The sequence below is a fragment of the Gnatocerus cornutus genome, chromosome 8 (assembly GCF_029298725.1).
Source record: "Gnatocerus cornutus isolate USDA-ARS CGAHR chromosome 8, icGnaCorn1.1, whole genome shotgun sequence".
In the NCBI taxonomy this organism is placed as follows: domain Eukaryota; kingdom Metazoa; phylum Arthropoda; class Insecta; order Coleoptera; family Tenebrionidae; genus Gnatocerus; species Gnatocerus cornutus.
Window position 1 is genome coordinate 16,502,566 of NC_142240.1, and position 23,397 is coordinate 16,525,962.

The following is a 23,397-nucleotide window of genomic DNA, read 5'->3' on the forward strand; positions in this document are numbered from 1 at the left end:
GACAACTCGTAATTAATAGCCCCCATTGTGTTCCCACGGGACCTGGTGCCATGCAATGATTAATTTAACCCCCGCATGTTTTCTATGCCATAAAAATGCAAGTGAACGATTTGCCGTCAATTGATCCAAATGTGGATTACACCCAGGTATGTTGAAATAAATACAAATCGTTTAAAATCGAATGAAGTTTTTTTTAACTTCTCCAAATAGATTTTACCCATTCAACAAAAGCGCACGATCGCTTTTATTAACCACTTTGTTATGAATACCGTTTCATTTTTAAATCATTTTGCACAATCTTGTGAATCGCGCTTAATGGAATTTGAGTATAAATTGCAAGAAGTAGAAGCGTCGTTGTTAATTCTTGAATCGCAAGTAAGTAAGACGAAGTTATGGCGTAATTGAGGTGTAGACAGATTTGATTCAGTGATTCTTATAGCTAGCATCAATATCTCATTTAGGTGAATCTGAAGAGGTACAAAAGTCAGAACAGAATGAAAGCACCACTGAGTTGAATTTGCCAACTGTTGAAGATGAGGAGGAGAAGACAGAAGAACATGTTGAAGTTGACTTAAGTAAAGATCCCAGATATCAGAAGTTCTTTAAAATGTTGCAAGTTGGGGTGCCTCCAGCTGCTGTTAAGTTAAAAATGCAGTCAGAGGGAATAGATCCCAACATTCTTGAGTAAGTCACTTTTTTTTTCTTGTCATATCCACATTGTGTATTTCTAGTTCACCTCACTCTTCAAATCCACCTGAAGACAACCACTAACTCATGTACAGAATTGAAATAAAAATCATTGTAAATTTACAAAAAGTGGTTTATTTAGTTAACAAACTAGAATTGGATCATCTGTCCCTTGCGTTTCTTGTCACCTCCCAATTCAAAGTGTTTGCATCTCTTCAACGGAATCTGTTTCCTGTACTTGCACTCAGTACATTCCATCCTGAGTACGATTTTCTTGGTGGTTTTAGCCTACAAGACAGGATCAGCGGTGCCCACTAAAGGTAAGTACTAACCTTCTTTCTGAAGATTGGCTTGGTCTGGCCACCAAAACCTTGTTGTTTTCTATCGTAACGCCTTCTACCTTGGGAAGCATGACGTTCCTTGGACTTCTTGTACTGAGTTACTTTATGTAACTTGTGCACTTTGCATTTTTTGCAAAAGGTGCGCCGTTGCTTCGGAACGTTAACCTGCAAGATCAGACATAACCTTAAATAAACATCTCCGAAATTCGAGGGTTTTTGGGGTAAAATAGGGATGGCCGGGCGCGGTGATCTTGTTTAAAGCGAAAAATAAACATTTCAAGGACCGATGGTTACTAATTTCCGGGATTTTTATGGATTTTCGGACTTACCATCGTCAAATTCTCCTTTTTGTCACCGAAAGAGAGAGATGGTGAGATTTCGAGACTGAGATGGCGCTGGAGTCAAACTATGACGCAGACGTACCAACGTCACTGAAAAGGCGCTAAATTTAAACTTGAGGATGGGACGTTAAGCTTAGGGTGATTCCAAGAAGTGCGCCAAAGGGGCACTGTTCTTTATTTCAATTAAATTATCGTATAAATAAAGATCCTACGACCACTTTGGATTCAACGTTCAAAAAACGATTTTCGTAATTTTCTAGGGAAAGCTCGTCTTGTAACATTTATAAAGTGACCCAAAAACGAGCAACAGAATTGGTATTTAGACTAATCGCGCTCGTTCATTTGGGCAATTATGTAATTTATCCAATTGTCGATAAGAATTGGAACGAGTTTTTGTATTCCATGAATTTCTAAATAAGAAATGAGCCGGCCGAACTGGGAGCAAAGTGCTCCAAGTTTCAGCGGCCGGGTCAAGAAAGCGTGGGAAATTTTTTGAATAGCGCCTCTAGCGGGCGCATACCTAAATCAGAGCTTTAATCTCGGAGTAGTTCGCAAAATTCTCTTCGTACTCTCGGAACCCTCATTTTTAGTCATTGTAAAAAATATTTCTGGTAAATTACTGTAAGAATGTGGTGTTTCTTCGGTTAAAAAACAATGTTTTAGATTGTCGAAGATCGTTTTGTCAGCCGCAAATATAAAAGTGGCCGGGTATTAAAAGCCGGTCAATCGTCCAAGTCCGTGCTCAGTCGGTTTGAGCGGCGCCATCTTAATTTTTGAACAAAGCTAACGAGTAGCCGGTCAGTAGTGTTCAACGTTGGTGAACGTCACTTTTACGAAAGAGTAAAACTATCGCCACAAACATAAACAAAATGAGTTCGAAAGAAAATAACGAAGTTGCTGTCGAAAAAATCGACAACGACAAAAGTGCGGGCGACGCAAAATGTGAGTTAAAAGGAACGAAGCGAGCGGCAGAGGTGAGTGTAACAGTTTCTTGTATTTACGTTGCTGAGCGATAAGGTCACATGGCGTTTGCATGTTGTTGAGTTCGGTTTTGGGGCTGTTAGGTGGCCACAGGTCATTCCCATGCTCCGTTGGTTTCCACGCTTTCGGACTTTCGGGAGCTTCCACCATGTGAACACGTACACGGCCGCCTCCGCGAAGAGGTCGGGGGCGGCGCGGAAAGGCCAGGGGATGCGAAATTCCGTGTTGCCATGGCATTCCTTCGGTATCGTGATGCTCGCATGTGTTGTAAACACGCCGAGAAACCGTCCCGCCATATACCAGGCGTCCCCGTGCGAGGCTAGCATCGCTCGCTCGATTCAATATGGCGAAATCAATAGCAACTAGATGGCGACCTAGAGCGAGGCTAGATGCCACTCTAATGTTTTAATAACATCAGCTTCTAGAAGATTTCGACCTGATTGTCGTTCGGTTACGAATCGACGATAACCCGCACGATGTCCGCTTGTTTTGGTTTTTTTGTTTTCTTCCGTCAGCGTTGTGATTGCATCGTCACAACATGTCGGCCAATGCGTGCCAGCGCTTCGAAACCGCGTGGAAACTCTTCCTCTAAATTAAAGCCTTGCTCGCACGAACGCACTGCTTTCGTCTTTGAAATCAACGTGGCCGCGCTTCCAAGACCTACTCGGATTTTCTGTAGATTTTCCCGCCATTGTCCTTGATTCATTTGTTTTCGTTATTCGACGCGATTTCCGTTGGGAACTTGGTAAATAACACCGCGAGCATCTTTATTTTGGCGAGAATTTACCTGACTCATCGGGACTTGGCAGATTTCACAATTTTCAAATTTTTAACTCCTTCAACGTCAATAATTCATCTTTATTAGGCTTAACCTTGGAATCCAGTACAATGTCCTTTCGAGATTGAAATGCCATGTTATGCACTCAAACTGTCACCTCTTGCATATACAGGATGGACAAGTTGATTTTTTACCGGTTTTCTGAGAACTCATGCGAAAAATTAAACTGACCCCGCCATAATTTGATGAGTATTAAAAACTCGTTCGGGTTATTATGCCACACGTACGCCAAGCAGTTTTACCGGAAAAAGGGGTCACAGTTCATTGGGGGTTGATGGCTACAATTAAGCACCTGATGCATGTAGCAGAAATTTGCATTCTATACTTTGGTCGAGTTTCACAAATACGACAGGTGTCATCTTCCAAAAATAGTAAAGTTGCCATTTTATACGCTACACTTTTGTATACAGTAGGAAATACTTGTCAAGGGGTTCTACTGTACAAAAATATTAGTTAGCATGTTGGCCCAATTCCCATTTGTGTTTCCCCATGTAAAAAATGTGTATTTAAATTTAATTAGAAGAAAGTTGTGCTCTCCAGGAAGACGCTGTAAAATTCGAATTTCTAAAATGTAAAAATTTTTATCTCACTGTTTATCGACAAATTGTAAATTTTTTAATTAGAATCGGCGTTGGAAGCAGCAATTCCCAACATTAATGTTGACCCAATCGTAGCAAGAATCTCAAGGTCCATTTCTGAGATTTTCCGCTTCCAGTGCTTACTATGAAAAATTTCATCGATTGTTTGATAACTCCATTATTACGTCATTTTCCGAAAATTTCAAGCTGTCACTCTTGTTATCGTAGCACATTATTATCTTGCCGCGATTCGTGACTTAATGACTAAATGAGATTTTTCTAATTGAAATGAAATTTCTTACCTGCGTTATCAGTAAGTTTCTTGGAAAATGTTCAAGTTGACTTTTGGTGACAGGACAAGACGGAGGAAGTGAAAAAGGCGCGAAAGGAGGAAAACGGCGCGGGTTCAGAAGGAGAGGAACTCGAAGAAGAAGAGGAAGAGGGTGTTGAAGGAGAGGAAGACGACGAGGAAGAAGAACTCCCCGAAGGTGACGACGAAGAACTCGAAGGAGAAGGTGATTACTCAAATTTGATGTTTTCTTGTGTGTACATGGATTGTTGTAGATGAAGACGAGGAAGACGTGGAAGGTGAAGAAGGGGTAGACGAAGAAGAGGATGACGCATAATGGAGCACAAGGCCGACAAATCCATGTGCGACCTGTGACGGACTCCTCAGTGCAAAGTCTCGAGCTACTTTGTGGCCAAACTAATTTTTAAGTTTTAAAAGTAATTCTGTTAAAGCAAGTGCGTTTCATGCTAGCCATTGTCCGACCGTCAACTGTTATCAGTAGCGCAGCCACTTTAGAAGCAGGATCTTCTACCTTCGGCCACAGGCTACCTCGCGACCTTTGCTTGAGCAAGAACTGTTCAGTGACCGTGTGTGAACTGCGTGTAATCCGCGGTACCTGACTCTTCTAACTTATTACTACGTATCCCTTCAATTTGTAAAAAAAATTGTCCAATTTATGTAAAAATAGGTATAAATTTTAGTTTAAGTTTGTTTCTGAGAACAGTGTTTTTTTTGTTTAAATCGATACTTGTACAAAAATGTTTTTTGAAGATGTCGCTGAACCCGCGGCTTTCTTTACGAAAGCCTTCAAAAAATGTATTTCTATTTGGCAACGACCGTTATTGTGTAATGGTTGTACCAGTTTGTCGAGCGCAGAAGGGCAATAAGGTGTTAACTTGTAGGCTAACATAGAACATAGTCTAATATGTTTTTAGATCCGTGTGTTTACTATATGTACGATAATACATTGTAATTATTATTTCTTTTTTTTATGAGATGTATTTTAATTAAGGAAATACGGTTTTTGCGGTGCTAGTCGTCGCCTCTTACACTGCCAAATTATCATCTTCAATTACATGGCCAACTCGTACTTCAACTTTTGTCAAGCTACTCGCTTTTCAACACATTTCATCGCATCATACCGTCGCATTTTATTTCTACATTTTTAATGTTTTGTATTATTTCGCACAGTACCTTGACAAAAGTTACGTCGGAGATGAGTTCTCCAAGTAATTAACCTGAAATATTTGGCCGAACTCATTCCAACTGATTTGTTTGTGACAGCCGGGTGATCGCACTTCACTTCTATATTATATTTTTACTACAGGAAAAAATGTTTGTCTACCCAATAAAAATGATCTGTAGAAATTGATTTGTAACAGTGTTGTATGATTTTTGAGTGAACTATAAACGATGGATACAAATTGTTTCATACCACTTAGTTTTTTTAAGACACCCTAAAAATCGCGCATTTTCATTGGTGATTTTTGTTGACGGGTGACTTGGTGCTTGTTTTGCTTCTGTGCGTCCTAGTGGACAAATTGGTGAGTGAAATGGTTAAAAAAAAACTCATTTACTCACTTATCGAAGAATATGTTGGTTTTCGTTACGTTCAGAGGTTCTCTAATACTCATCTTTCTGTTGCTTAGATTGTCCGGAGAAGGCGCCACCCAATCAGACGCAGCTCCTTTCTCAACCTTCCCAAAAATCAGTGTCACTTTCAACCTGACCATACTTACGCTCAGTTCCGCCTTCCACTGCTTCATCTTCTCCATAATATTGAATTCAATGGTCGATGATAGTTTTTTATTGAGAGCCCAAGGATGTTTTAACACCTCAGTTGCTCTAATACGAGTCACTGGATTTTTCTCGAGTAACATTATAATCAAATTCGTCAATTCTTTGCTTAATTGGACATCTTTAAAATCCGGTTGAGAGTTACAAATCATGTCTTGAATGTCCTTCTCTGTTGAGGCGTCAAAAGGAAATTTCCCCACAACCAACATGTACAGGATGACTCCAATTGACCACATATCACAGGTTTGACTGTACGAGCTTTTGGTGATAATTTCTGGAGCTTAAAAAGAAATGGTTTTGTTTAATGCTGATTCTTAAATCTTGTAATTTATGACAGGCATCTGTAAAAGTGATCACCCGACTTTCCCTCTCTGATGGTCGGTTTTAGTTGTATGGAGGGGTGTGGGGTGATGTCGGCAGGTATTTGCCATAAATGACAAAATTTAAGAATCAAGTACTGTGGTTGTTTCGTCCCTTTGTGCAGTTAGGACAGTACAGTACTACCACCATACCCATGTAAAACAAGGTTCCGCAGAAATCGTGCAGCATGAAGCTTTTTCCATACTTGGAGATACTCAACCCAAAATCGGTAAGTTTGATGTAGTAATCATCGTCAGGATCATCAGGATTATTCCCTAGGAGAATATTCTCCATCTTCAAGTCTCTATGAACAATTTCTACACTTTCGTTTCACTTCTCTGTTCATTTTATATTACCATATTTGTGGAGATATGCGACAGCATCCACTAGATCAATAATAATCTTTCTCGCGGTGGCCTCCGTGAACGGTTTACGTTCTTTATAAACTGTCGTCAAGTCAGTTCTGCATCTCTCAAAAAGCATATAAATGTTCTTATTCGTTTCGTAAACTTTATATAAGAAGATGATGTGAGGATGTCGGATCATCTTCAACACGTGAACTTCCTGTTGCACCAATTTGACTCGAATTCCAGGCTTTGTAAAGGAACGTGGTGAAATAAAAAGACATTTTTAATACCAACCCTCTGTTTAGAGACTGCCTTCATAGCCCATGTCTTCTTCGTGGTGATTTCATTTACCTCAACCACTGTTCCGAAGCCCCCTTCTCCCAATTTCTCACCAAAAGTGAACAAGGCTTCTAACTCTTTAAAATCTGGGATTTTGATGTGGGGGATGTCGCGTTCTTTGAGACCGTAGTGCTACGTTTTGAAGTGAATTTTAGGAGTAGAAATAGAGAGATTTTTTACCGATTTTGATTCGTCGACCATTAGAAATTGTAGTGGATCCGTGTTGACAGCAGCGTTTATCATTAAAGGGTCTTTGGAAGCAAATGACATGTTGTCAGTGAATTGTTTTATTTAGTCTGCAGAGATAATTTACGTTTAATTTAGATACAGTGCCGAAATTGTGTTAACAGGGGGTGACAATGACAAGTGACGGGGTGTAGTGTCGAAATCATATCAATTGGTGTCAGATCTGGTAGTCTCGGAGGCTGATTGAAATGTAGGTGGGCACATTACCCCTACTCATTGCTATTTGTTCTGTCAAACAAAACATTCTAGGAAAGTAATCGGTGATTTCCAACATACACCAAAGCAGTGAAGGTCATGAGGCATAGAATAGGATAAAACAGAAATAAATTCGAATCCCACAATTTTCAGGTGTGTGTATAATTGGTTGCCTACCCCATCATGTTTAGTAACAATAACAATTAATGTTGGTAGACCTGCGTCCTAGTGACATTACTCGTATTTACAGCAAAGTGAAGAATTTAATTTCCAACAACTTTTGATACGTTTTACGATGTGGAACTTCCATTTTTCATAGTTGCAATTGTTACTAACTAATTTCTACGATGAGTTCTGACATGGATACTAAACCTAATTTAGATTTGGTGCACGCCGCCGTTTCGGCTCTGTACAACAACCCAAACACTACAGAGAAAGAACGAGCCTCGCAGTGGTTGGGGGACCTCCAGAAGTCCGTAAGTAGCCCCCCGTTTGCCCCCTGACTTTGCTTGGAACTCCGGTATTGCAGGTCCATGCTTGGACAATCGCCGACGAGCTACTCCATCACAAACGTGATCTGGAATCATGTTATTTTGGGGCCCAGACTATGAGGACAAAAATCCATCATTCTTTTCACGAGTTGCCCCCAGACGCTCACGAATCTCTACGGAACTCTCTATTAGATCATATAAGTCAGATTAATCAGGAAACTAACACTGTGATTGTAACGCAGTTATGTTTAGCGTTAGCAGATTTGATTTTACAAATGCCCACCTGGCAACAGGCGGCTTTAGATTTAATTAGCAGGTTTTCGGGGACGAATATGTGGCCTTTGCTCGAAGTTTTAACCGTGTTGCCTGAGGAGTTGGAGAGCCGTTCTGTGAGGTGAGGCCAAAGTGAGGTTATGTTCAAATTAAGACCTAAAACAGCCACTGCTTCTTAAAGGACTAGTTTCCTTCTTGTTAGTAATTTTCGTTTTTTAGGCTCGGCGAGAACCGGCGGGTGGGCATGCTAGACGACCTGAAATCCTGCGCTGGGACAGTCAGTGAGCTCCTCACTCACTGTGCAACTACTTACGGTACCAACTGGCAAGAGAACGTCCAAATCAACGTAAAAATCCTACGTTGCTTTACGTCGTGGGTGTCAGTTGGTGCCATCACTCTAAGTGATATAACGAATAACGTGGTGATATCGCAAGCCTTCTCAATTCTGAACTATAAACCTGAGGGTGATAAACCCCCTAGCGTGGTTGGATCGCTCCACGATGCCGCATCTGACTGTATTTGTACTCTTTTACAAAGTCTGGAAGACAACAATAACCAACAAGCTCTAGAAATGTATCTTTTCAACAACGTTCTCAGTTTAGAGCTCGTCTACCATTTATCCGTGGCGAACGAAGACCAAGAAAAATCCATAAACTACTGTAGAATTTTCACGGAACTGGGCGAATCGTTTTTAGAAAAAATCATAAATAGCTCAAAATCGTGTCACTACGCGATTAAAGTGTTGGATTTAGTTCTAATTTGCGTGGGGCACCACGAGTACGAAGTCGCTGAAATTACTTTTAACCTCTGGTACGTCTTGAGCGAGGAGTTGTACCAGAAAAATAGCAAGGAGTTGACGGAGCTGTTCCGGCCGTACGTGGAAAGACTTATCACAGCTCTCTGCAGACATTGCCAAATGGAGCCGGACCATGAAGGACTCCTTGAAGACGGTGATGACTTCAAAGACTTCCGATTGAAAGTCTCTGATTTAGTCAAAGACGTCGTTTTTATTGTGGGAAGCAGCAGTTGTTTTAGACAAATGTTTATGAATCTTCAGGCCCCGGGAGTGACGTGGGATTCCAGCGAAGCGGCTTTATTCATAATGCAGGCGGTTGCCAAGAACGTCTTGCCGTAAGTTTGTATTGTAACCACACCCCTTGAGTGCTCAATGGTTTTTTTTTCTAGAACGGAGAATGAAGTCGTCCCCAAAGTCGTGGAGGCCATCCTCAACCTCCCCGAAACTACCCACATTGCCGTGAAATACACTTCCGTTATGTTACTTGGAGAATTGTGCGAATGGATTGAAAAACACCCGAATACCTTAGATCCGGTCCTCAACTTCTTAGTTTGTTGTTTACACCAACCGGGGGTGGGGGCGGCGGCCGCTATTTCTCTTCAAAACATCTGCGCAACGTGCAACGATCACATGCCTCGACACGTTCCAATTTTGTTACAACTTCTGCAACAAGTGGACACGTTTGCCATCACGAACAATGCGGTCATCGGGTTGTTGAAGGGTGTTAGCGCTATAGTTGGGTGTATGCCGCACTCGGAGTTAACAGAGGCTATGAAGAAGTTGTGCTTAATGCAGTTGACACCGTTGGTCCAACTTATCGAGCAAGACGTCGTGCCGGTTCGAGGGACGAAGAGCGACCCTGTCTTGTGGTTGGATCGGCTGTCTTCGGTGCTGAGGAACGTCAACGTGAAGGTGGTTGAGGGTAAGTGGTAACAAATCTTGTGACAAATTCAAAGTTTTGGTTTTTTTAGACCAGCCGCACCCATGCAAACCCGTGATTTTGGAGGTGTGGCCCGTCATCTCCCGCACGTTCGACAAGTACCAATCCGAAATCCGCATCATGGAGCGCTGCTGCAGGAGTCTGCGCTTCATGCTCCGCTGCGTTAGCCAACAAGTCTGCGAGATCCTCCAAAGCCTCGTGGGGCAAATAGTCCGTATCTACGCCACCTACAAGCACTCTTGTTTCCTCTACGTTGGCAGCATCCTCGTCGATGAGTACGCGACTAATCCCAACTGCGTCCAAGGCCTCTTAGACATGCTCCAAGCATTCATCGAACCGACGTTCCACCTCCTCCAAGAAGAGAACGGCTTGAGGAACCACCCAGACACCGTCGACGATTTCTTCAGATTGTGTGCGCGGTTCATGCAGAGAGCCCCCGTGGCGTTCTTGCAGTGCGCTGCGCTAGTGCATATCCTTCAGTGCGGTCTCATGGCTTGCACGTTAGATCATAAAGAAGCGAACACATCGGTGATGAAGTTTTTTTATGATTTTGTTAATACAGGGAAGTGCGGGAAAAATCAGGCGGATTTTAAACAACGAGAAGTGTTGGTGACGAGTATATTAAACGAATACGGGCAACAACTAGTGACTAATTTGTTACACGCCTGCGTGTTTTATTTACATTCGTATATGTTGAGTGAAGTCGCGGACGTTTTTGTTGAACTCTTGGAGTTTAATAGGGAAATGACGGGGAAGTGGCTGGCGTACGGTTTGGACACACTTCCGAAAGAAAACAATGGGGGGATCATGGCTGCGACGCCTCAACAACTAAATGACATACACGTATCAGTAACTAGGTGAGTTGTACTTGATGGAGAGCTCCTTTATAGTCCAGGCAAAATACACAAAAATTTCAAAAGCTTGGAATAATTCCCATGCAAATTTGATAAGGTACAATTCTTATAATAAGTGTTTTTGCCGTTGGAATCATCCGTGGCGAAATATTTGCAAAGAATTGTTTTTTTTTTGACATCTACCACCGTGTAACTTAGCACACCTATCAATAACGAGTTTTGCCAATTTGTTTAAAACAATAAAATGAAGGTCCGTAGAAAAGATCAGCCTTATGCCAATTATTCCGAGGTTCATGTTTATTTTGTCTGAACTATCTAGTTTTCCAAGTGTCAAGATTTGTAATTCGTAATTTTTTTACAGGTCGGACACGTCGAAGTCGGTGACGCACGCGTTAAAAGATCTTGCAAGATTTTATCGTTAATAATAAATAATTATAGTAATATTTTGAAATATAAGTGTGTAGTTTCTGGTTGTTTCGTTTTCATGTGAAGGAGTGTTTCACAAAGTCGGATTCCTCTCCTTTTTTATTGACTGCAGGTCTAAGCTAAGCAGGTCTGAAATTACAATAAAACTTTGGTAAATACTGTATAAAATCGTCTTTATCTTAACATTAACATAAGACTAGAAAAAAATTCTAAATAAATAAAAAAATTACACATGATGATTGATAAGTGGAGTATCAAGTTTCCTCATCGTTGACGAGCACGGAAGCAACCAAAACACCGGATGTTCCCTTCCAAACACTTCGCTCAACAGCGTCATTTTTGGTTTATGAGGACGATATGGTCCTTGATTTTGTACTTGTTCTATCGCTGTTTCGTCGGTTATTATCGCCTGGATTTGGTCTACAAGAATCGCCATGACGAACATCCCAAACAGCGTGGATATCAACACGAGGATCACCGAGTGCATGCTAGAAAAAATCAATAAAAGATTGTCTTCATATAGACGGACTTACATTCTCGTTTGTTTGATTATAATGTCTTGGCTGCACTCCTTGCACTCTGACAACCATGAAGCACAAACTAACGCAATAGCGTAGACTGATAACATTCCAACGTAAATTAGAAACTGTAGGAAAAACTTTTGGTTTCTTTCTCCTACACAATTGTTGATCCAAGGACAGTGGTGGTCCATGCGGCGGATGCACCGCCGGCAGATTCGACAGTGGTGGGCCCGAGGGGGGCGGTAAATCTCGCAGCGGGTGCATACCGTCCAGTCAACGTAATCACAGCCTGCAAAAATTAGTCATTGCTTGAAGAAAAACAGGAAATTCCAGACCTTCAGAGGAATGCATATCAGAAAAGTCCAGTTTACTCGGGAACAAGGGCAGAGTCCCCGGGTCTGTTAGCACGGCCCGGATGTGAGCCATACATAGGAATAAAATTACAGTATTGAACATGACAACATTGAAAGAGCCCCATAAACTGAAAATCAACAAAATAATTACGTTCAAGGTTATTTTAAACCAGTTTTTACCTGTGCACCATTGATTGTAACACTACCCATTTTACTATAACGTAATCGGCATAAAATACGGATAAATATGTAATGAAGATGCAGCAAACACCACAAGGATCCTTCAAGAACATGTTTTCAGTGTTGGTTATTTTCGAGCGAAATTTCACATTATTGGTTCGTCATAGCTTCGGATTTGTTGGGTCTTCGTGTAACTTGATCAATGATCATTTTTCGAATATTTTCATTTTTTCGGAAGCGAAATTGGTGAAATAACACTTTCTTGACAAGCACTAGACAGGTCGGCGACGACAGAGGGCGCCACAGTCGCCGAGGTGACGTGACAGGCGCATGCACCATTAACATAAAAAGACTTCTTGGACACAAAAAAGCTCCAATAAGTTGTTATTTCGTCTTCCAACTTCATTTTGATGTATTTATAAGAAGCACTTTTGTTATAACCTTAAATTTTGTTTGACGTGTCAACGTCAAAATGTTAAAATCCCCCAAAACGTTTTAATTTTATTGGCGCAAATTTCAAAGTACGATTCTCATTCCGTGCTGATAATGAATCTTTTTTTTGAAATATTTTTACAACGGACAAATTTTAGCACAACAGGTGCTCAAGGTCGACGAGGAATCAACCTGTACCACTTTCGCTGACATACTTTTACAGAAAATGGGAGGAGTCATCAACATGTTTTCTTTGGTGGTGACCTCGAGTGCGGGTTTTCATTGGCTAGAGTAAACATCTTGTAGTACATTGTAGTACGATGGCGTACATGTGCGTAACAATTGTCAAGACTTAAATATATTATGAATATTTGTGATTGCCACTGCATTTTTTTTATTTACTTGGCGTCGTATTATATCAAAAATCTTGATATGTAAGCATTCTTGTGACTGCTGCTATTTGAGTTTCTGATAAAGTTAGTCACTAGTACAGTTATTTGGAATTACTATTGTCTTTAAACTGATTTAATCAACACAGGAAAGTGTTCCATTCTTATCAATTCGGTAGTTTGTTTCTTTTATCTTTTTTAATGATAGGTGGTCGGTGACAGCAAAATATCAAATGTTTTTCATCTTTGTGATCAAGATACATAAATTTCTTATTACAAGTTTGATCGATAGTCGTCAATAGTCATGTCATCATCTTAAAATAAATTTCTGACGTTTTTAATGGAAGAAAAGTTGATCGTACTTAACTAATATTTATTATTACATACTTACAAATTTAAGGAAGCCAAATATTTACAATTTTGCATTTTTATCTTCTGTTTGTTTAACTTTTATTATATAGAAAAATGATTCATTCATGAAGAAACACTCCAGGCAAATATGAATGATAAATCGAGAGCAAAAAATAGGAAGTTTGGGATTTGAAATGTTTTTCTTTTTCCCTTTTTATACCTGCATTATAAATATACAGGGTATATTATGATTATGAAATATAAATATCTTAAACCATAAAATCATTATAATATACGATATTATAAAAACATTCAAATTGTCCTTTGTGCCGATCTGTGCAAAAATTTAAATGCCGCTACAAAATATCTACTGTTATCTAAGGACCATTGCGAAACTGTTCAACTTGATTAATACCTGGCGCCTATGTCACAAAAGGTCAGGTGTGATATTTTGTTACGGGAAATTAATTCATTTCTTACATTTTAGAAATATCCAAACGTGTTTCTGCTTCTAAGAATATGTAGTTCGAAACAATCTGTGCTCAATATCTCGGAAACTACGACAGATCGAAAGAAACCCTTTTTGCCATTGTTTTTCTCGCGATTTTTTACATACGAAATAGTTTTTAGATTTTCCAATAGTCGAAAGTTGCAAATTTTCGCAAAAATTCATGACTAAAACTTTGGCCAAAATTCTCATATTGATATCTCGCTTATTTTTTAGAGGTAAACTTGAGTTATTATACACCAGTGTACGCAGAATTTTACGCAGATTTCAAATCTGGGATTTAAATTCAGATCCGACAACAGATAACCGAGTTATGGCCGATCAAAGTTTTGAAAAGTTGATTTTCTTTTTTTTCTCATTTTTCTCAATTTTTGAAGTTAAATATCTCGGAAACTATTTGAGATATTGAGATGCGGTTTGCGCCATTCTTTTTCTCGGCTTATTTTACGTTAGCAAATGTTCTCAAAACTCCAAAATTCAATACTCGATTTTTCGCGAAAAAAAAATCCGACTCAAACGATGAAAATTTTTCATTTTTTTTATTTTTGGCCATAACTCGTAAACTATTTGTCCGATAGATCTCAAACTTGGCCAGTAGATAGATTTTGAGCTCCTCTTTCGACTGATGTATAATTCAATGCTATTAAACGCCATTTTAATTTTGAAAACATTGATTGAAAATCACTCTAAAATGATGTTTTCAAAACAGTTTTTTTCCAATACCTCGTTTATTTATTAAGCAAACTCAACAAATTTGGGTCTCATTTTACGCAGAATTTCACGCTGAATCCAAAAACATGATAATTTTTTAAAATTTGTCAATAAATAACCGAGTTATGGCCGTTTGAAATTTTGGGTTGTCGCCAGAGGGTCAAATTTTCGAAGGTTCGAAACAATTCATGCTTGATATCTCGGAAACTATTCCAGATATTGAAATGCGGTTTGCGGCATCGTTTTTCTCGCGATTTTTTATATAAGAAATCGTTTTTAGATTTTCCAATAGTCGAAATTTGCAAATTTTCGCGAAAATTCATGATTACAACTATGCTAAACTTCTCATATTGATATCTCGCTTATTTTTTAGAGTAAACTTGAGTTATTTACATCAGTGAACGCAGAATTTTACGCAGATTCCAAATCTGGAATTTAAATTCAGATCCGACAACAAATATCTGAGTTATGGCCTATCAAAGTTTCGGATAGTTGATTTTCATTTTTTCTCATTTTTCCCAATTTTCAAAGTTAAATATCTCGGAAACTATTAGAGATATTGAGATGCGGTTTGCGCCATCGTTTTTCTCGGCTCATTTTACGTTAGAAAAAGTGCTTAAAAGCCTAAAATTCGATAGTCGATTTTTCGCGAAAAAAAATTACGACTCAAACGATGAAAATTTTTCATTTTTTTAAATTTTTGGCCATAACTCGCAAACTATTTGTCCTATGGATCTCAAATTTGGCCAGTAGATAGATTTTGAGCTTCTCTTTCGACTGATGTATAATTCAATGCTATTAAACGTCATTTTCATTTTGAAAACATTGATTGAAAATCACCCTAAATTGATGTTTTCAAAACAGTTTTTTTCCAATGCCTCGTTTATTTATTAAGCAAACTCAACAAATTTGGGTCTCATTTTACGCAGAATTTCACGCTGAATCCAAAAACATGATAATTTTTTAAAATTTGTCAATAAATAACCGAGTTATGGCCGTTTGAAATTTTGGGTTGTCGCCAGAGGGTCAAATTTTCGAAGGTTCGAAACAATTCATGGTCGAGATCTCGGAAACTATTCCAGATATTGGAATGCGGTTTGCGGCATCGTTTTTCTCGCGATTTTTTACATAAGAAATCGTTTTTAGATTTTCCAAAAGTCGAAATTTGCAAATTTTCGCGAAAATTCATGTTTAAAACTATACCAAATTTCTCATATCGATATTTCGCTTATTTTTTAGAGTTAACTTGAGTTATTTACATCAGTGAACGCAGAATTTTACGCAGATTCCAAATCTGAGATTTAAATTCCGATCCGACAACAAATAACTGAGTTATGGCCGATCAAAGTTTCGGATAGTTGATTTTCATTTTTTCTCATTTTTCCCAATTTTCAAAGTTAAATATCTCGGAAACTATTAGAGATATTGAGATGCGGTTTGCGCCATCGTTTTTCTCGGCTCATTTTACGTTAGAAAAAGTGCTTAAAAGCCTACAATTCGATAGTCGATTTTTCGCGAAAAAAAATTACGACTCAAACGATGAAAATTTTTCATTTTTTTAAATTTTTGGCCATAACTCGCAAACTATTTGTCCTATGGATCTCAAATTTGGCCAGTAGATAGATTTTGAGCTTCTCTTTCGACTGATGTATAATTCAATGCTATTAAACGTCATTTTCATTTTGAAAACATTGATTGAAAATCACCCTAAAATGATGTTTTCAAAACAGTTTTTTTCCAATACCTCGTTTATTTATTAAGCAAACTCAACAAATTTGGGTCTCATTTTACGCAGAATTTTACGCTGAATCCAAAAACATGATAATTTTTTAAAATTTGTCAATAAATAACCGAGTTATGGCCGTTTGAAATTTTGGGTTGTCGCCAGAGGGTCAAATTTTCGAAGGTTCGAAACAATTCATGCTCGATATCTCGGAAACTATTTCAGATATTGAGATGCGGTTTGCGCCATTGTTTTTCTCGCTATTTTTTACATCAGAAATCGTTTTTAGATTTTCCAATAGTCGAAATTTGCAAATTTTCGCAAAAATTCATGACTAAAACTATGGCCAAACTTCTGATATCGATATCTTGCTTATTTTTTAGAGTAAACTTAAGTTATTATACATCAGTGTACGCAGAATTTTACGCAGATTTCAAATCTGCGATTTAAATTCAGATCCGACAACAGATAAGTTATGGCATAACAGGAGTTATGGCCGATCAAACTTTGGATAGTTGATTTTCATTTTTCCTCTTTTTTCGTAATTTTTAAAGTTTAAAATCTGTGTCATCTGTGCTCAATACGACAGATCGAAAGAAACCTTTTTTGTCATCGTTTTTCTCGCGATTTTTCAGCTAAAAAATCGTTTTAGATTTTCTAAAAGTCGAAAATTTAACGTTTTCGAAAAAAAGTCATGACTAGGTAAAACTATATCCAACTTCTGCCGTCGATATTTCGCTTATTTTTAGGGCAGTCTATACCTGCGTATTATTAGTCTGTGAGATTATATTTGATAACATTTTAATAAAGTTTGGATTATAAAAATAAATGTTACTTAATTTGTATTTACGCAATAATCTTCGTAAATAACAAACCTTAATGCTTGGCTGTTTATGGTATTTATTTCTTCAGGAACTGCCACATAGACAAGAACCGTGAATTTGATCCACAGCCGAAATGTTTCGGTTATCGTTGTTAATATTAAATAAATTTAAATGCAAATTTGAATCACACCTGGGAGTGGGTTAAATGGTTGTTTTGACTAAATATTTATCTTTGATGATTCTCACGGAAACGATTGTAAACATGTGTTGAGTTATGTTTATTTTGTATTGACAGTAGTCAATCTGCACACTTATTTTTAGGTGCTACTTTTTTAACACGAGCTAAACATTAGATACAAATCAAACCTAAATATAATAATTACGTACAACGGTTAATTCTATCATCAAATTTTCTTTCTGATGCACACTTTTAGAACGCAGTAATGTGGAAAACTTCAAGATCTATAATCAGATAATTTTGATTAGATTTGTGGGACATATTTATTCAGTTTAGTAGTTGGCTGACTGTGAAAGTAAACAGTTACCAAGGGCCGTCTTGTGGCTTTATATTTTTTTATTCGGTTTTATGAACATGGCGGAAACATTTTTAATGGTAAGTTTCTTTCGTGTTATCTATTAGTCGTTTGATGATACCTTTAAAACGTCCTGTATATAAAATTAAAACTACACTTAACTACCAAAACTTGTGGAGAAGTTTACGTGTTAAAAGAACTTTTAGAAACTCTTCCATGTTCGTTAAAAATAGCTTTTTTGCGCCAATAAAAACCTGTTGATAACGCAATCATTTGGAAAACCACGAACTAGTTTGAGATTACAATTTCATAATTTCGTTTCTTTAGGTTTCAATAGGACTGGGCGCCTACATTGGTCTTAGTCACCTTATCTTCTCCTATGCAATATACCATTACTACTTCAAAGAACGCCGAAATGAAAAGAACAAAGATGTTACTTCTTTGGTTGAAAATTCTTCTTTACTAGTAGAAGCCGAAGAGGAGGTCGAGAGACGTAAAGTTCAGCGATCTAAATCAGCTCCTTTCGAGCTTGCTAGAGCCAAAAAAGTGATAAGCGAATATGATTCTTTTACGGGTTGTTCAGTGCCACGTCAAGACCTACCTTTGCCGAAACCTCCTGATGAGGGGCCACATTTGAATAGTTACGATGAACTTGACTCAGCTAAAGAACTACCAAAAGATGATCCACGTCATTATGATACCATCGTGGAACAAGTTGCTACGACTTTATCAGAGGTTTATTGTAAGCCTAATGAAAACCAAAAGGATATTTATGAGACGTTCTTATCTAAACTGATTAAGAGAATTAGGATGAAAAGTCCGGAGCTCTATAATTCTATTCAAAACTACACAACTATGGAAAAGAGTCACTATACTGAGATACTGGAAGACAGTGGACAGCGCGATTCTGATGAAGAGAGCACATATGCAACCTACATTCCTTCAAAAAATGACTTGGTCAAAAGCAAATCCATGATCTTGAATCGGAAAAAAAAAGTCGCCAAGGGATCCACGTTTGGATCCATCGATCACATGAAATTTTTGGTGGAGAGTACAAAACCTGATCAAAAGGATAAAGACACTTTGTACCTCAAACCCAATCGCTACAGCGCCGCTTCTAATTGCCCAGAAGCGCTACGAATATTGTGCGAACATCAAGTAAGGAGATAACAATAATTACACGTGTCAAATTAACCTTATCTACCTTCCAGAGCGCCGAACACCTAGAATATACAAGCGAAAAAGACCGCATCACTGATTCCACGACCTCCTCTCCACGCAAAGAAAGAAGTCGGTCGGTTTACAGCCCAACACCACCACCTAAACCGTTGTCGGAAAAAGAGAAATTGCAGGTAAAAGCAATCATCTCTAAATGATTTTTTGATTAAAATAAGTTGGTTTCAGATTGAGGAGTGCTTGAAACATCCGAAGGTACCACCGCCACTGCCCCAGAAACTTAGATTAATCTCGACTAGTTCAAGTGGCTCTGAAGATATTTTGTGATGTGCTTTAGTTGGTACGAGTTATTATCAACTTGTGGAGTTGGAGATGGAATCTGCTCCAAGTTTTGACTAGAAGTGACGAGGAAGAGTCTGTGTGATAGAAATTGTACATAAGTTACGAGTTTATATAAAATATAGCTAAAATTTATAATAATATTATAGTTTTTTGCTTCTTAAGGTGAATTTCTCGAAATGTAAATATTGGTCATTGTGAATAAATTTAAAAATACTATTTACTAAAAATACTAAATACAGTTGGAAGAATTTAAAGAATGAAGATTAAAAGAAAAACTAAACAATAAAGTATTGCAAGAAATTAGAAAATTTGAAAGACTTAAAAAATTGTAAATTCTGTTACTTTTAATGCTACAGTAACGAAATTTGCCATGGTTACTACGTTTAACATGCTTATTCATCGTGCCAAATTACAAACTTCTAGAGCAACAAAGACACTTTTTAGAAATTCCCAAAATGGAGAATGTGTCGAAATCGGATTATTATTTATCAAAGAAGTTTTTATAATAAAAAACGCACCCGAGCAATCAATTCGAACGTAACTTATCTTATCATATTAGCTATCATTCATTGGCCCAACACTGTTGTTTATTAAATCGATTTCTTTGGTCAAAAAGTGCCATTCATTCAAAATTTTTAAAATTGGAAGCTTCCGCTTTATTATTTTGAAATTTGGTAGAGTTAATACACGACTCAAAACTAATAATTTGCCCAAATTTTGTAGCTGTAGCTGTAAAATTGCCAAAAATACAAATTTTACTGGAGGATGTCATAAATTTTTGTTTGGGAATCAAAATGAACATTTTTAAAATTTGAGTTTGTCGCTCTACAATTTTGCAATTTGGTAGAGTTAATCCACTACTCAAAAATAGTAAATAGCAACTGAGATCTCCTCATTGCTAGTATAAACGGATGTGTGAAAAATTCAAAAAGCCAGAGTTCACCAGACTAGCGACAGAATTTTGCAATCTAAACAGGTAAGTAAGAATTCGCACGAGAAGTTTAGTTCAGTAGTGGAAAAAATGTTATTTAAAACACTTTATAAATAAAAGTTAACTGAGGAAAAAATAAATTTATTTGTCTTGCAAAAATCCTTTCAAAAATAAAGCTTCACTGCTTCTGAATCTGTTTGACCTGGCGCCTCCACCATTTTTACAACTTGGAAACAACCCAAAAAATGTATTTAATTGAGCAAATATCATAATCTTCTTTCTGCTACTTTCCAATTTTGGCTGTTTACTTTCAATTCATTCAATCGAATAGTATCTTATCATTTTTAAATGTCGGTTTATTTTTCGTTTTAGAGGTACATAATTCAGTAGCAACCTCTGCTCAATCTATTTCCCCTAGAAATGGAAGCACTTATTATATGCGTGTTAGTTTGGAGCAGTGTCTCCGTAATCATAAGTTGTGTTATCTTCCGGCTAATTTACTTGTTGCGCAAAATCAAGAAGCCCAAGAGGAGAATCAAAAATGAAGATAAAGCGAAGGTTAGTGAAAACACCTCTCAAAATGAACCAAACAGACTAATGGAAGTTCCTAATTTCTCGATTTCAGATCCCTCCTGTATTTATTAAACTATTAATATGTTATCATTAAATCAACTTACTTTACGAATGTATCTTATCTAGAGAACTAAAATGAGTTAACTTTTTTGTCTCAATTATCAATTCATAATACATTTTTTCAGGACATGGCGATGTCGCCGGTGCTTGTGTATGCCGTGACATTTTCTATTTGTCTCGTTATTGGTGTAGTCGGTGCTATAATTCTTCTCATAGTTTTCTGGGAATGTAAAAAGTGTTGTTCCAACAAAAAAACAAAAAGAAAACCAAGAGTGGAGAGTTCTGTGACTGAAGCAATGTTGAATATCTATAGTCCGACGCCTGCATCTCCACCTGATTTTACAAGAGAATTGTCTCAGAAAGTAGAAAATGAAGATTTGTATAATCGAAGGTGTGCGAGTGAAAACGCGTCTTCTGAGCCGTTTGACTATGACTACATCAAAGTGACGCCGCCGATTGCATGCCCTCAGGAAAATCAAGTTTATGAGAATGTTGGTACAATTGTGTCAAGTAATCAAGACATTTTGTACGTGAATTGTTTGACGGAGGATCTAAATCCAGTGTATGAGAATCTCGGAAGAAATGAGACGATGTATGCGAATTGTCCGAATGAGCAGGTTTTTAAGTTTCATTTTATGGTAATGAGTTTATGAATTTTAGTTGCAGGACCCGCAAGAAAGTGACATGTATGTAAAAATGGATCGTTTCCACTGACTTTCATACCCAAATATTTATTTTTGTAATAAGTTCTTAAAAAATATGTTTTTTTAAATAAATCGATGTTTAATTCCAAATCTGCTTAGGTCTCAAAGTCCTGGTTATTCATGTTTGCAGCTTCTGGAAGGTACTTTTAAAAAAAAACCCGTTCAGTACAAAACCATTAGTACGACAAGTTGTACATTTTTTTTTACTGTTTATAAAAATTCAGTAACAAGAACTTGTAACGAACAAAACGACGCAGATTTTGCGAAGATCTCTCTAAGACTTTCAACTCTTCTCAGCATTTGTACGAAGACATTAAGTTTTGAAGAAGTTGTGAATGTTAACTCAGATGGAAAGTCGAAGAAAAGTGTCGCCACGCGTTGTGTTGCAACTTGTATTTGATTTATTAGTTAAATTGAATTTTTATTGAATACATTTTCTTTTATCCAAACTTTTTCACATAATTTTCAAGAGTAGGTACATTTGTCACTCAGTACTCAGATCACAAATCAGTGTACAACCCGGCGCATCCACCAATTTTATATTGTGACGGTATAATTTATTGTCTTCAATTTGAGGTTTTCGACCCACAAGTTTAAAGAAAATTGCGTGAAACTCCCATATATTAATCATTTATTTTTATAGATAACTCGACACAACAAACACATCTTTCTTATCGTGATAATCTCTGATATAAATGTGGCAGCAGTCTCAAATTTAGGATAAATCGAAACTTGTTTTAATCCAAAAATTTACTGTGCTATTTTAGGAACAAAATGACGCAGATTAACATTATAATCCTTGTGTCATCTCTAGTGCTTATCTTCACTGCAATAAAGATCTTTCTGCATGTTCTGTTAAAACAAAAAAACAAGGAAAAACCAAGCGCGTTTTGTGCCAGAACAACAAGTTGAGACAATGTTCGATATTTTTGCAAGAGTTTACAAAAAAGTTTTGAATCAGAAGATGACACCAGATCTTCTATGATGAAATTAACAAGTCGGTGAATCAGTACAACAAGTGCGAAAACATGATTATGACTATGTAGGCTACAAACGGACTGAAATCTACAGAGAGAATATTTTATACATGAATGTTAAAAGACGAGGCGAGTTAAGTTTGTGGAGCGGAAGCGAGTCAAGTATATAGAGCGATCTAAATAGAAAAAGTAATGATTATGAAGTATTTGTAAATGTTAACTAATTTTTACATTGTGTTTATTCGGTTGAATATTTTTTTATAACTTATTTTATCTAAAGTTAACATAATTCTCTGGAGAATTCCAGGATTTTCTAAAATTTCCCAAGAGATTCTTTCAAGTTCCTGAATATTTAATTTGGATGGACAACTAATAAACTAATAATCAATCTTCTTATTGTCTTGGTTTTAACACGACTGTTTCTGATATTTCGAAAAAAGTAAAAGTTAGAGCCTGGCGCATCCAAAATATTATTTTACGACGGAATATCTTCCTTTTTTCTAATTTTCGACAAAATTAAGAAAAAATTCAACTAAATTTTGGAAATCCCACATACTGATTATATTTATTTTTAAAGATAATTTGAGATAACTGTTCCCAAACACACACGTTTCTTATCGTACTTCTCTTCAATCTTAGTGGCACAGATTTCTCAAATCCAAGCTAAACCGAAAGTTGTTTTGTTACAAGTTTCCGTGTAATTTTACGAACGAAATGAATCAAATTTACATTATAATCCCAGTGTTATCTCTAGTGTTTATCTTCATTTCAATAAGCATCCTCCTTCATTTTCTTTTAAAGCGAGCAACAAAGAAGAAACAAGCGCGTTCTGTGCAAGAACAGCATGTCGAAACAATGTTCAATGTTTTTGCAAGAGTTTACGAAAAGGTATCGAATCAGAAGATGACTCCAGATGTGGAAAGTACTTTCTATGACGAAATTAACAAGTCGGTGAAACAGTACGACCAGTGCGAAAACGATTATGATTAT

General features: G+C 37.4%; 8 protein-coding genes and 1 long non-coding RNA gene across 9 annotated transcripts; 6 read left to right on the top strand and 3 right to left on the bottom strand.

Moving 5' to 3' along the window:
- The first annotated feature begins 54 nt into the window (after positions 1–54).
- CCDC53 (Coiled-coil domain containing 53) lies at positions 55–816 on the top strand. The gene is made up of 4 exons (XM_088043950.1): positions 55–146; positions 211–375; positions 440–684; positions 732–816. The coding sequence occupies exons 1-4, from the start codon at positions 96–98 to the stop codon at positions 769–771; spliced, it is 501 nt and encodes a 166-aa protein (XP_087900076.1). The 5' UTR covers positions 55–95; the 3' UTR covers positions 772–816.
- On the bottom strand, positions 800–1,451 carry RpL36A (ribosomal protein L36A). Its single transcript, XM_088043952.1, has 3 exons — positions 1,358–1,451; positions 1,020–1,193; positions 800–975 (listed from the first exon to the last, which is right to left on the bottom strand). The coding sequence occupies exons 1-3, from the start codon at positions 1,358–1,360 to the stop codon at positions 838–840; spliced, it is 315 nt and encodes a 104-aa protein (XP_087900078.1). The 5' UTR covers positions 1,361–1,451; the 3' UTR covers positions 800–837.
- A 649-nt stretch (positions 1,452–2,100) lies between these two features.
- Positions 2,101–5,489, top strand: Bacc (nuclear regulator Bacchus). The gene is made up of 3 exons (XM_088043951.1): positions 2,101–2,343; positions 4,122–4,281; positions 4,331–5,489. Exons 1-3 carry the CDS (start codon positions 2,239–2,241, stop codon positions 4,390–4,392), a joined length of 327 nt encoding a protein of 108 aa, XP_087900077.1. The 5' UTR covers positions 2,101–2,238; the 3' UTR covers positions 4,393–5,489.
- On the bottom strand, positions 5,487–7,365 carry LOC148170444 (serine/threonine-protein kinase 33-like). Its single transcript, XM_088043954.1, has 7 exons — positions 7,079–7,365; positions 6,854–7,030; positions 6,569–6,806; positions 6,365–6,529; positions 5,795–6,132; positions 5,637–5,752; positions 5,487–5,584 (listed from the first exon to the last, which is right to left on the bottom strand). Exons 1-7 carry the CDS (start codon positions 7,166–7,168, stop codon positions 5,530–5,532), a joined length of 1,179 nt encoding a protein of 392 aa, XP_087900080.1. The 5' UTR covers positions 7,169–7,365; the 3' UTR covers positions 5,487–5,529.
- A 169-nt stretch (positions 7,366–7,534) lies between these two features.
- On the top strand, positions 7,535–11,163 carry Tnpo-SR (transportin 3). Its single transcript, XM_088043358.1, has 6 exons — positions 7,535–7,815; positions 7,869–8,224; positions 8,323–9,234; positions 9,289–9,821; positions 9,871–10,696; positions 11,055–11,163. The coding sequence occupies exons 1-6, from the start codon at positions 7,687–7,689 to the stop codon at positions 11,113–11,115; spliced, it is 2,817 nt and encodes a 938-aa protein (XP_087899484.1). The 5' UTR covers positions 7,535–7,686; the 3' UTR covers positions 11,116–11,163.
- A 112-nt stretch (positions 11,164–11,275) lies between these two features.
- Positions 11,276–12,381, bottom strand: Dnz1 (DNZDHHC/NEW1 zinc finger protein 11). The gene is made up of 4 exons (XM_088043359.1): positions 12,174–12,381; positions 11,976–12,121; positions 11,653–11,929; positions 11,276–11,607 (listed from the first exon to the last, which is right to left on the bottom strand). Exons 1-4 carry the CDS (start codon positions 12,284–12,286, stop codon positions 11,346–11,348), a joined length of 798 nt encoding a protein of 265 aa, XP_087899485.1. The 5' UTR covers positions 12,287–12,381; the 3' UTR covers positions 11,276–11,345.
- Positions 12,382–17,184: 4,803 nt separating this feature from the next.
- LOC148170447 (uncharacterized) lies at positions 17,185–19,300 on the top strand. The gene is made up of 4 exons (XM_088043379.1): positions 17,185–17,724; positions 17,972–18,802; positions 18,856–18,996; positions 19,049–19,300. The coding sequence occupies exons 1-4, from the start codon at positions 17,698–17,700 to the stop codon at positions 19,145–19,147; spliced, it is 1,098 nt and encodes a 365-aa protein (XP_087899505.1). The 5' UTR covers positions 17,185–17,697; the 3' UTR covers positions 19,148–19,300.
- Positions 19,301–20,463: 1,163 nt separating this feature from the next.
- Positions 20,464–20,811, top strand: LOC148170448 (uncharacterized). Its single transcript, XR_015770617.1, has 2 exons — positions 20,464–20,651; positions 20,719–20,811. It is a non-coding gene; the product is annotated as an uncharacterized LOC148170448 (long non-coding RNA).
- A 37-nt stretch (positions 20,812–20,848) lies between these two features.
- LOC148170449 (uncharacterized) lies at positions 20,849–21,520 on the top strand. Its single transcript, XM_088043858.1, has 2 exons — positions 20,849–21,343; positions 21,393–21,520. The coding sequence occupies exons 1-2, from the start codon at positions 20,855–20,857 to the stop codon at positions 21,438–21,440; spliced, it is 537 nt and encodes a 178-aa protein (XP_087899984.1). The 5' UTR covers positions 20,849–20,854; the 3' UTR covers positions 21,441–21,520.
- The last annotated feature ends 1,877 nt before the right edge of the window (positions 21,521–23,397 follow it).

Bases quoted from the DNA above. Each gene is read 5' to 3' on its own strand.
- LOC148170449 (XM_088043858.1), top strand. From the start codon at position 20,855: ATGGCGATGTCGCCGGTGCTTGTGTATGCCGTGACATTTTCTATTTGT. The intron at 21,344-21,392 runs GTTTTTAAGTTT...TTTTAGTTGCAG, and splicing joins CGAATTGTCCGAATGAGCAG to GACCCGCAAGAAAGTGACAT.
- Dnz1 (XM_088043359.1), bottom strand. From the start codon at position 12,286: ATGTTCTTGAAGGATCCTTGTGGTGTTTGCTGCATCTTCATTACATAT. The intron at 12,122-12,173 runs GTAAAAACTGGT...GTTGATTTTCAG, and splicing joins TTACAATCAATGGTGCACAG to TTTATGGGGCTCTTTCAATG. The intron at 11,608-11,652 runs GTAAGTCCGTCT...GATTTTTTCTAG, and splicing joins ATAATCAAACAAACGAGAAT to CATGCACTCGGTGATCCTCG.
- RpL36A (XM_088043952.1), bottom strand. The intron at 976-1,019 runs GTTAGTACTTAC...CCTGTCTTGTAG, and splicing joins AGCCAATCTTCAGAAAGAAG to GCTAAAACCACCAAGAAAAT.
- Bacc (XM_088043951.1), top strand. From the start codon at position 2,239: ATGAGTTCGAAAGAAAATAACGAAGTTGCTGTCGAAAAAATCGACAAC. The intron at 2,344-4,121 runs GTGAGTGTAACA...TTTTGGTGACAG, and splicing joins GAACGAAGCGAGCGGCAGAG to GACAAGACGGAGGAAGTGAA. The intron at 4,282-4,330 runs GTGATTACTCAA...GGATTGTTGTAG, and splicing joins CGAAGAACTCGAAGGAGAAG to ATGAAGACGAGGAAGACGTG.
- Tnpo-SR (XM_088043358.1), top strand. From the start codon at position 7,687: ATGAGTTCTGACATGGATACTAAACCTAATTTAGATTTGGTGCACGCC. The intron at 7,816-7,868 runs GTAAGTAGCCCC...CCGGTATTGCAG, and splicing joins TGGGGGACCTCCAGAAGTCC to GTCCATGCTTGGACAATCGC. The intron at 9,822-9,870 runs GTAAGTGGTAAC...TGGTTTTTTTAG, and splicing joins CAACGTGAAGGTGGTTGAGG to ACCAGCCGCACCCATGCAAA.
- CCDC53 (XM_088043950.1), top strand. From the start codon at position 96: ATGCAAGTGAACGATTTGCCGTCAATTGATCCAAATGTGGATTACACC. The intron at 147-210 runs GTATGTTGAAAT...TTCTCCAAATAG, and splicing joins CAAATGTGGATTACACCCAG to ATTTTACCCATTCAACAAAA. The intron at 376-439 runs GTAAGTAAGACG...TGATTCTTATAG, and splicing joins TGTTAATTCTTGAATCGCAA to CTAGCATCAATATCTCATTT.
- LOC148170447 (XM_088043379.1), top strand. From the start codon at position 17,698: ATGAACATGGCGGAAACATTTTTAATG. The intron at 18,803-18,855 runs GTAAGGAGATAA...TCTACCTTCCAG, and splicing joins GAATATTGTGCGAACATCAA to AGCGCCGAACACCTAGAATA. The intron at 18,997-19,048 runs GTAAAAGCAATC...AGTTGGTTTCAG, and splicing joins CGGAAAAAGAGAAATTGCAG to ATTGAGGAGTGCTTGAAACA.
- LOC148170444 (XM_088043954.1), bottom strand. From the start codon at position 7,168: ATGTCATTTGCTTCCAAAGACCCTTTAATGATAAACGCTGCTGTCAAC. The intron at 6,530-6,568 runs GTAATATAAAAT...ACGAAAGTGTAG, and splicing joins CGCATATCTCCACAAATATG to AAATTGTTCATAGAGACTTG. The intron at 5,585-5,636 runs GTGAGTAAATGA...TTTGTCCACTAG, and splicing joins ACCAACATATTCTTCGATAA to GACGCACAGAAGCAAAACAA.